An 11,231-nucleotide genomic window follows, 5' to 3' on the forward strand; every position below is an offset into this window, starting at 1 on the left:
ACTTTGATGTCGGTACCATGTAGTATATACTAAATCGAATTCTTTCTTTCCGATGTAGAATGTAGACATCGGTGAAAATGTCCCCGATGTAGAATGTAGACATCGGTGAGAAAGAATTCGATTTAGTATATACTACATGGTACCGACATCGAAGTGTTCAGATGTGGGAGATCATATCTGCGCTGTAGTATATACTACATCGTATGTACGACAGATCTGGGTGGGTGCCGTTTACTATACCGCCAGGACCTACATCGGACATGATGATCGGAGCTCCGCCCAACTCTGGCGAAGCATGTCGTATATACGAGGCGGTATAACCGAAATCGGTTATTTTGCTAGCTGGGTTAGCAGGGGCGGATACAGGATTTAAGTGAGGGGGGGCAAGATTTTTTAGGAACAAAAAAATTAATAATTAGGAACAAAAAATCGGGCTGGAGGTGAAATTTTTTTTGACTTAAAAGACTCAAAAAGAGTCAAAATTAATGACTAAAGACTAAAAAACTAGATTTTTAAATTTTAGGAACAAAATTAAAGGATTAGAACAGGAGTTTAGGAACAATTAAAAGATTGTTCAGGAATTAGGAACAAAGATAAAGGATTAGGACAGGAATTTAGGAACAATTATAGATTGTTCAGGAATTAGGAACAAAATTAAAGGATTCGAACAGAGATTTAGGAACAATAAAAAGATTGTTCAGGAATTAGGAACAAAAATAAAGGATTAGGACAGGGATTTAGGAACAATAAAAAATTGTTCATGAATTAGGAACAAAAATATAGGATTAGGACAGGGATTTAAGGAACAGAAACAATAATAGGAACATTAGCAAGTTAAGAACAAAAAGAAATTACTATGTTATACTTAAATGCATGAAAATTAGGAACAATATTACAATTTCAATAAATGAGTAATTGATTAAGGAACATTACTAGATATGAACAATATTATAACTTAAGTCTAGTTTCTTACAAATTTCTTATTCTAAATTTATCGTTAACAATAACACTTATCAAATTGGGAACATTTTTTGCCTCGAAATCTGTATCCGCCCCTGAAAGTTAGTAGGTCAAAAGTTCAGTAAAGGGGATGTTGCTTATATACGATGTAATTACCGAAATAAGGGATGGTGTTTTTTTTCGACCTACACATCCGACCATACTAGCACGCAGGGGCGGATCCAGCTTAATTTAAAAAGGGGGGTCAAAGTCTGAATAATATAGGGTATAATAGTTGTACTACAGTATTTTAGCAATATCATAATAAGTGGCAGAACTGAGTGAAAATATCTAAAAAAATATTTGATAACCCCCTTTCCCTTTCCCAGGAAAAAACAGCATAATGAAAAAAACAAAGATTAAGGCACATTGGAACCTTGTCAAACTGTTCTGATCTACGGCAGTAGTTAGGCTCGGAGACGAAGGGGGTCTGTATGTGTGTAAATGGTGTATTAAGTGCTATATGGATTGAACTATAAGTTCAATAAACTAACGTTAAATTATCTTTTTTATTTTACAATAAGAGCTCTTAAATTTCCTCAGGGTCTGGATTCATGAATCGCTAAATTGCAAAACAGGGTGGACTTCGTCATTTCTTAAGGGAGGGGCATGCCCCCCCTTAATCAGGCTAGGGGGGGCCTGGCCCCCCCTATTTGCGCGCCTGGGGGGTGCAGGGGGCGTAGCCCCCCGCAAATTTTTATAAAGAATTAAGCATTAAAAGTAAGTATTTTGAGTGCCTAAAACAGAAAATTACTCATATAGTATGTGAAAATATTCCTACTTTAGAGCTGCACTTACAATTTTTTTACTCGGATATATTACTCTACAAAAAATATATTTCCATTTCCATTGGCATTACATAATTTCTAATTACAATTTTACATATTGTCAAGCTTAAGAAATTAACTGCAAAAGGTTCATGGGGTGTTTTTTCATGCGACTAATTACCCCAAAGGATGCGATTTCAAGATTGTAAAGTTTAAATCTGTTCTTAACTCCTATTCTTTGTGGTTAACCCTGTAGGTTTAATAGCGATGGGCAATTGTTAGATTCTTTTTACAGGAACTTTTAATGCTTTTCGACTTTTAAAGATTTACGGGTTCAACGCGGTTCGAAATTGTCTTCTGTAGAAGTTTACTGTTATCACAAATGCAAATTTGTTATCCTAAGTGAAAACATAAGGCAAAAACGAACTAAAATTAATCGTTTTAAAAACCCAAAAACCTGATATTTTCTTCAAGGGTAACAGATTTGCATGTTTGGTAAACTTCTACAGAATAAAGTTTTAAAATGTTGGAACCTTCTCATATTGTCGTTAATACCTTTTAAAAGTCTAAAAACATTAAAAGTTCCTGTAAAATGAATCTGGATATTGCCCATCCCTAATCTGGATATTGCCCATCCCTAATCTGGATATTGCCCATCCCTATTAAAATTAAAAAAAAATAAATTATCTGTATATAAACTACTAAACATGAGGATTAAAAGTTAAGTTTGCAAAGTTGTATGCATTTTATAATTATTTTTTTGTTAAAAAATTAAGATAAATAAACCCTGAACTTATTGAATATATTAAATACTTATTATATATATACAACAGACCACATTTTGAAGAGCTCAAAGTCTTGCCAATAATCTTTTTCAGACTTTTTCACAATTTTGAAACTTCTAACGACGACCCTAAACTTTAGTTCCATCGTCCATTGTGCATATCTTTGACGCTTTATGTTTCTTTTAAAGCTAGGAGTGAATGTAAATTTATCTAAAATTGATGAAAACACCAAACTAATTATAAAACAACCAAAAAAATAGCAGACCCTAAATGTAACTTACAACAATATACCCATGTTTTGATCAAAGATATAGCTACTCAAAATATAACCACCAAAAACATTGTCACTCAAAAAATTTGACCATTTTTGACTAAAAATAAAACAATGTTTAAACGGAGTGACCGGCAAGGTATGGCTGCTGAACAGAGAATGTAGTATTGTTGAAAAAAATTAGGATTTATTTGAGGCATAAAAAAACGTTTTAATGATGTATAATTACTGGGTTTGTGCGCAAAGTCGACGTTAAAAATCACTAATTTGGGTGGGTACGTAATGAGAATTGGTTTTATTTAAATTATGAAATAACAAAAAATGTAACAAAAATTCTACAGTAAACTAATTAGTTGTTTAGGAACAGGTTGAGAAAATAAAAGTTAAATCTTTTCATCGAAAAAAGTAATCTTATTCAGTTATTACAGTGATAGTCTAAATAAGAAAAAACTTTGTCAAAATTATATTAAAACGTATATATGTAAGATTTTGTATAAGATTTGTAGTATTAAACAAATCATATTCAACAAATACGCAACCCAGCTGAAAACAACAATATTCCATGGAGGATCTGAGAAACTCAACTTTGCTCCTATTATTTGAATTTCATATTTTTTCATTTTTAATAGATATAATTAATAATATTATATTTATTCGTCCGGAACATGTCACCAGAACTTCAACCAATGGCAGTGCAGTATTATTATAATGTTGTTGACTTTAAAAGTCAATATGATAAAATAAAAGGAGATCTACATGGATATTTCTAACATTTATTTAATAAAACGGATGTTTTGAAATATTTTCCCAAGTGGCATTAAAATTGGTTGGTTTAGAAATTAATAAAGAAACTATAGACGAATATCAATTGGAGGTGTTTGTAGAACTTCATGATGGTGGTGCAGATCATCAATCTTGACGGCAGGCTTACTCACAACTAGGCTTAGTCTTCTCCTGTGGGAGGGAGAGATTGCGGACTTATCCTGTATACAGGATAATGGAAGGAAGTCTGGTTCCTGCCCGGATCTCTGGAACATTGCGGAGCGAACTATTGTTACCTTCTCCTGTGGGAGGGAGAGATTGCGGACTTATCCTGTATACAGGATAATGGAAGGAAGTCTGGTTCCTGCCCGGATCTCTGGAACTTTGTGGAGCACGGAGCTAGGTGTAAGCAGTGTCTTCTGTTGTTGGTTCTGTATCTGAATCATCATCATGGAGGAGCCAGGGTTGAGACGGAGTTGTAAATGTCTTGAGTTTTCATAGCTGACTGCCGGGGCTGGGATCTGTATAAGGGGGGGGGGGAGAAGAAGCAGGGTTTGACATGTGAGCACTACGTGGAGGAAATAGATCTAGAGTACGCAAACATCTAGAGAAAAGGCTACGGCAATTTGAGTCGGAAAAATCGTCTTCCTTATATTTCGAATTAATTTTAACAAATGTGTCTCCGTCTGTATAACATGACCAATATACTACACTGGTCAAGTGATACGGACGTACATCTCACATATATACGTTTTGGTCTAATTTTGACACAGTTTTATGACAAGATCTACAGATGTCTTAGGTATCGTTCAACTCCTGGGATTCTCAGGTTTCCGCCTATACCCCCTTTCATTTTTCCTAAATTCTCACATTTTATCTTTGTCTCTGCACTTTGCATTTGTTACAGAGAAACCACAAATTTTAACAATATTTTCAATAGTTTAATTATAAGCTATTTCTCATACATCATTGATCACACGTTAAAAGGTACTTTTGACAATATAGGCCACTCAGTCATGATTGGATGGTCTTAATGTTTTACGCACTTACTGTTTAATAATTTACTCGAGGTCAAATAGATAATGCCCTCCCTCCTCTAGCTCTCTGACTGAATGAAATCCTGAATCTGTATATTAAATATTTGTTTTCCAGATTTAGATTTTTTTTCCTAAGAAAGTGAAAAATCTTTATATCTTTAAAATCAAAATTTTAGCAATAATCTTATAAATTGTTTAAAATATACGCTGATATTTCTGATATTCTAATCATATGGATATATAATAAATCTAATATTGTGGTTTAGATACAGTCGTTCTCGTGTATATTAACATAACATTTCAATTTCAATTTTTAATTCTACTAAGCTGTTTAACACCAGAAACACTAAATCATAAAAGCAAAGAGAAGTTTTGCTATGAAGAGCAATTATCTTTGTTTACTTCTAAACAATTGTAATTTGAAAAATGCTTCGGAATCAAAGCCTTATTTATAAAAAGTCGTCTGCATTGTATGATATAAATGCCGATCACTGAACAGTGAACAGGGTTATCTACAAGGATGAGACTAAAAATAACATGAATATGTCCTTCAATACAGTCTCTTAAATTCATTTTGTAAAGAAAGAACCTTGTTTTTGCAGGGAAGCACATATGAAAAAGAACTCAATAAATTCCGTATAGTCGTCTCTGACGTCTTATCCTTCAGGGGTAACCATGTATTTATTATTCATATAATTTACGATAAAATATAAAATAAAATAAAAATTTGCTAAATTTATTATTTGCTGTTATAAGCTGCACTCAAACAGTATTCGCCGTACTTTTGTGAAACATATTTACTCATTTCATAGAAGTTTAGAACGATCCCTGGGAATCTTTGTGTTTAGAGCAGTTGAGAAGTTCTTGAAATCCAGTTTGAACTAGATATTTCCCCCTCCCTTTACTTCAGCCATTATACCCTCCCCCCCCTCATTCTCTAAAAGATATATCGTATATATACAATCAAACACTCTCTATGCTAATGCTTATGATTCAACGAAAAAGACGAAATTGACTTCTTGATACCAACGACAAACTAACAGTCAAAGTTGCTAATATTGCTAGATTAACAAGTAAAGTCTTCAAATTTAAAACAACGCCGACATTTACAAGCCTCCTGGCCTAAATGTGAGCTGTGTATGGTACGCCCGTGTTTCCTCGGGCTTCTAGGAAACTTGTTTTAAAAACATTCATCATGAATTTAAATATTTATAAGGGGTATAAAATAAGGTTTAAGTATGTTAATTGATTGTAAACTTGATCTAATCCTTTAAAAAAAGGGGTTTTAATAACATTTTCTGATGAAATATCCCGGCTAGACCTCGCGTGGACATATTCATATATTACCAAATATCTGCAATATTTTCTAATGTTTCTACTTAAGGTTTGTTTTGAAGCAAGAATTATATAGAAAGTAGGGGGGGAAAGGGGGGGGGAAGTAATTTTGTTGAGACATACAGCAAGTATTTAAAGGTATATAGGGTTAAACAATACAGCAAGTATTTAAAGGTATATAGGGTTAAACAATTGAAGACAATCTGAAGCATGACCATCTATTTTTAGCCCTTTGCATTTATACAACAAGGATAATATTAAAAACATGCAAAATTAACAAGCCTCAATTTTTAATATCAATAACTTCTAGGGTGGTCGTAATTCGTCAGCTATTTAATTTAGTCAGGCCTTAATTATAGGTGTTAAGAAGGAAAGTGAATTGCTGCGTATGATAGTACATATTCTTCTGATCTGAAGCAGATTTAAAGCAGTTCAAGCCAGTATACGTTATACATATACAGATTTATAATAAAGTCTACAATGGAATGACGTCAATGGGAGCAAATAAATTTATACAAATTTAGTTTGAGGACTTCCCTATGCCCCTTTCTTATCTATATTTACATTATTTAATAATAAATCACAAGCACCACATTTACAATCAATTAATCACTATTTTATACATATGGTCATAAAATCACAAGTTGTATCTATTTTCAGTTATCTAATCAACATTTGGCAAATCTAGTAGCTGATAAATCAACAGTTTTACCTTTTTCTCATTAAACAATTGCCAGATTTATCTACATATTTCAATAAATAAATAACCAGTTTTACCTTTTTCTTATTAAACAATTGCCAGTTTTATCTACATATTTCTTTTAGATAAATAACCAGTTTTATCATTATTACCCATTTAATAAGTTTTTTTTTCTATTTGCTGTGAAATAATAACCTTTTTATCTCTAAGCTAACCAGATAAAAATAATTCCTATCTTTAAAACTGAACAAAAAGATAAATTTAATAACTACAGTAAACTTCTTGAAAAAATAGCTGCGACTCAAATGTTTAAATATCTTAACAAGTTTGAGATTTTCTATCAACATCAATATGGATTTAGACCACAACATAATACTAATCAACCTTTACTACACATAATGAATAAAATTTACGAAAATCTTAATAAACCCCAACCAGAATTTACACTGGGAATTTTTTTAGATCTTAAGAAAGCTTTTGACTGTTGCAACTTAGATATTCTTTTAAAAAAACTAGAGTATTACGGTTTTAAAAATGTAGCTAACACATGGTTTCAAAACTATTTAGTAAATAGGACTCAATATGTTTGTATAAATGGTATTTTTTCTAAAGAAAAAACAATTTTATGTGGTGTTCCTCAGGGAAGTGTTCTTGGGCCCCTACTTTTTCTCATATACATAAACGATTTGCCTTTAGCAACGTCTTTTTTTACTAATCTATTTGCTGATGACACTAGTTTTCTAAAATCATCTCCACATATCGAAACTTTAGTAATTGATGCGAACTTTGAACTAAAAAAGGCAGCTACATGGTTTCAGGCAAACCGTTTAACACTAAATGTTTCCAAAACAAAGTTTATGATATTTAGGAATAAAAATATGCATTTTAATCCTGAGAACTGCAAATTAAAAATTGGAAATGAGATACTAGAAAGAATAGGAACTAACTGTACAAATAAATATTTCAAATTTGTTGGACTCAAAATTGATGAATTTTTAAATTGGGACTATCAAATTGAACATGTTTCCAATAAGATTGCTAGCTCAATTTTTGCTCTGAATCAGATTAAAAACATTTTACCGTTAAACATTCGTCTACTAGTCTATAATGCACTTGTAAGGCCACATATTGAGTATGGAATTATAACATGGGGGGGTGTAAAAAATGCTAAACTACAGAAAATCAAGTCTTTGCAAAAAAGGGCAATTAGAGCAGTAAATAATAGTTCATTTAAGGCACATTCAGATCCAATATTTTTCAGATTAGAACTCCTAAATCTTGATGATACATATAAACTAGGTGTTCTATCTTTTATGCATAAATACTTTTATGAAAACCTTCCAGCTTCCTTCCAGGATATGTTTAATTCTTTAGCTGAACCAAATAGAACAAAATCATATAAACTTGAGCGAGTTCTCTTTAAAACCCTAGAAAGTTTTCCCTCTGCCTTATTTCCAAAAATATGGAATTCTATTGAATTAGAGCTTAAAGAAACTAAATCTGCAAAATCGTTCAAAAGAAAAGTCGCCAAGATCTATTTAGATAGTTATGCAAATTATATCTGTAAAAAAAAAAACTGTGTATCATGTGGATAAACTTAGTCTTTACTATCTTCTTCACCCTGTAGTTCATAAACATGATTCTAATAACTTATGTTACCCTCTGTTCCAACCCTTACGCTGAGTATCCTCCCTTTTCTTTATACTCCCTCACCTCCTCCTTACCTTTTACCTGATTTATTATCATTCTTATGTTTAAAATGTACAATGTACATTGTTTTTATCTGCAATTCTCATTCGTTTATAGTGGGCCAACCAATTAAAACAACCTACTCTGGTTAGGCGGGTCCAAACTACATAGTAAATTGTGATTTTTTATTTGTATTATCTCGTGCTTTGTAGTTGAATAAAAATATGAATATAAAAGTTAAATCATTATCAATTTTTATTAATAACCACCATTTTTTCTATGTCCAGCTAAATTATCTTAAATTTTATCTGGATCCAGTGGAATTATCCCAAGTCTTAATTATTTTTAGAGATATAATCCTCCATTTTATCTATTTCTCTATTAAGTAATCAAGTACAGCAGAGTCAGAATTTAATGAATTTGAGCCGCGTCGCAAATCTGCCAAAAGCTGGTTTCGATTGAGCTTCGGCTTAAATCGTGAAACATTGAATACAGTTTTAAGTGAAACCAACTATATTTGAGCTGCGTCTTATATTTAAGCCGCGGCTCAAATTCTATTATTTTATTATTTTATCTACTTCCTAGTAAATATTGACCATGGTTTTGTTTGATTTCACCAGTTTTATCTGTCCAGTTTAATTATTACTAGTTTTGTCTGATTCCAACTAAAATCACCAGTTTTATCTGTATCCAGTTTAATTATTACTAGTTTTGTCTGATTCCAACCCTTGCCCTACGGGGGGAGCTGAGAAACCAGGCTACGTGAGGATTGTATAATTGTAATTTTTGAACGGCCCCGGAGTTTAGTCTCGTCTATAAATAAGAGAGAGAGAACTGTATCTGACATTCTACAACACACCGCCATACAGTAAACATTCAGCAGATATTTTAGCAGTTGGTAATGTCAAGATGTTGAGAAATATCGGAGGGATTAACAGAAATTGGAGTGCGGGACCTGTAGGAAATATTCAAACCATGTCTCAGGTAAAGTTTATGAATTATATAAACACGTGATCTAGTTTAGACTCCATGTTTATAGACTATAGTCTGTATACTTGTACTTTGTTCAAGCCGGTAGACTCCAGACATATTATAGCCTCTTTTTCACTTGTTAATTTTACATAGGTCTTAAATATATTCGATTTCATTAGCTCGATTGTGATTAAAATTTTCAATGTTTATAAATATACGATTTTTTTTCAGGATAACAATTCATACAACTTTTCCACCAAAAGCAGTTCAGAAACCTCCTCATTTTCCTCATCCTCCTCAAGCACAGCCCCAACCTCGGGATGGAGTTCGAACATTTCTTCTTCCACTTGGTCCTCAGGAGCTAAACCTTCAGTATTTTCATCCATTTTTTCCTCTTTTCAACAAGGCGCTAGCGGCAGCAGTGAAGTACAGAACAATATTGTAATACGGGACTATAATGTTTGGATGCCCCAATCAATGTGACAGACCTAAAAATTCACAAATTTTCCAATTTTTTGGCGCCAATTCCTGATCTCATCCAGTTGGAATATGGCCGTGATATGTGATAGGATCACTTCTTATTTAGAGTCTACTGAAGAGTGTATTATATACATGGCTGCATTTATACACATATATTGTACTACGTGCATAACTTATCTATATTAAATATGGAGATATTTAAGCTTTTTATTCAAAAAAACTAAAACTTGAATTTAGCTGTGCTTGATACAATCTTTGAATCTATAATTTTAATGTTAATAATTTGGCTATCGGGACCTGACGTAACAGTGAAATTCCAGCTTCATAATCACAGTATACTAAGATTTCACATAATCGCAGCATACTAAGATTTCAATGAAAGAAACTCGAAATTTTTTTAATTAGACGTGGAAGTTTGAAGTATGTTTCTACTTTTTATGCATACGTAATCAAATTTATTTTTAAATATTTACTTAATAGAGGCAATTTAGCGACTCTTGGAAAGAAACTGCTTGCAAGTCGAACAAAGCCTTAAAATTTTGAAAGTAATGAGTTATCAATATTATAATGAGAAAAAAAGCTTAATGATTATCGATAACGGTCAACATATTGATTTGGTAAAATAATGTATACACTGTACACTTGACAGTGTATTCAGTTATCAAATGTAAGTAAAGCAATTGAGTCTTTGACACAAACTCAAATTTTCTAACCCCTATATTTTTGTAAGCCTGATGTATTAAAATGATGATATTTGTAACTTTGATTTTACGACATTGGGATGCATAACTATAAATGATAAGGAAATCAGACAGACTAAATCTTTCTACATACTGCGGTACTATTCTTACGGTGCACCTTGAACAGAATACATATAGGGTATGATTAGGTAGATGTCAAATAAACATTTATTATGTTTATTCATGGTATGAACTATAAAGTAGCGGTTGATAGCTGGTTATATGATTCTAAAAGTTCATTATAATTTTGCAATTCTGGGAACTAATTAAATTATTGAATTTTCGATTTACCGTTCTAAAAGCTATTATTAAAAATGAAAAGTAAAGGGGTGGGGGACGGGGGGTTAATACATAACGTGATTCAAGTCATATGTCATAGAGAGGGGGGGAGGGGGTACTGCGCAAATTCATTCACCTGAATTTTACTCAGAGTTAAATAAAACGCAATAAACCTCGATGACGCATAACTTTACAGTTTTGCTAGAACATCCGAGATGGTTCGTTCGATCTATCTTTCTTCGCAGTCATCTTTATTGTTCTTGGTGAAACTGTGAAAAAGATCAATAATTATTATTTCATGTTTTATTCTCTATGGTCATATTTCATCCAATCCTTGGCCAGGTCTGGATATTTAATATCCAAATATAATGTTTTAATGTGAAACAATGCCGTGAAAAAATCATATAAAAACGGG

At 32.3% G+C, this 11,231-nt stretch overlaps 3 protein-coding genes across 5 annotated transcripts in view; 1 reads left to right on the plus strand and 2 right to left on the minus strand.

The window, feature by feature from the left end:
* The window catches only part of LOC111696829 (peptide methionine sulfoxide reductase A2-1), a 12,328-nt gene extending 8,469 nt beyond the window's left edge, over positions 1 to 3,859 (minus strand). Inside the window, exon 1 of the mRNA XM_023466579.1 lies at positions 3,682 to 3,859. Coding sequence (XP_023322347.1) covers positions 3,682 to 3,859 — 178 coding nt within the window. The remainder of the gene's footprint in view (positions 1 to 3,681) is intronic.
* Positions 1 to 10,897, minus strand: part of LOC111696827 (inorganic pyrophosphatase) — a 36,001-nt gene extending 25,104 nt beyond the window's left edge. For all 3 annotated transcript variants that reach the window (XR_002764169.1, XR_002764168.1, XM_023466577.1), the window contains exons 1-2: positions 10,894 to 10,897; positions 3,701 to 3,708 (exon numbers count right to left, since the gene is read on the minus strand). The gene's annotated coding sequence lies outside the window, so the exon portion shown is untranslated. The remainder of the gene's footprint in view (positions 1 to 3,700; positions 3,709 to 10,893) is intronic.
* Positions 9,179 to 9,999, plus strand: LOC111696828 (cell wall integrity and stress response component 2). Its single transcript, XM_023466578.1, has 2 exons — positions 9,179 to 9,329; positions 9,549 to 9,999. The coding sequence occupies exons 1-2, from the start codon at positions 9,255 to 9,257 to the stop codon at positions 9,798 to 9,800; spliced, it is 327 nt and encodes a 108-aa protein (XP_023322346.1). The 5' UTR covers positions 9,179 to 9,254; the 3' UTR covers positions 9,801 to 9,999.
* Positions 10,898 to 11,231: the final 334 nt, after the last annotated feature.

Source organism: Eurytemora carolleeae, unplaced genomic scaffold (assembly GCF_000591075.1).
Source record: "Eurytemora carolleeae unplaced genomic scaffold, Eaff_2.0 scaffold263, whole genome shotgun sequence".
Taxonomy (NCBI): Eukaryota; Metazoa; Arthropoda; class Copepoda; order Calanoida; family Temoridae; genus Eurytemora; species Eurytemora carolleeae.

Coding starts and splice junctions, on each gene's coding strand:
- LOC111696828 (XM_023466578.1), top strand. CDS start 9,255: ATGTTGAGAAATATCGGAGGGATTAACAGAAATTGGAGTGCGGGACCT. Junction 9,330..9,548: donor ATATTCAAACCATGTCTCAG/GTAAAGTTTATG, acceptor ATTTTTTTTCAG/GATAACAATTCATACAACTT.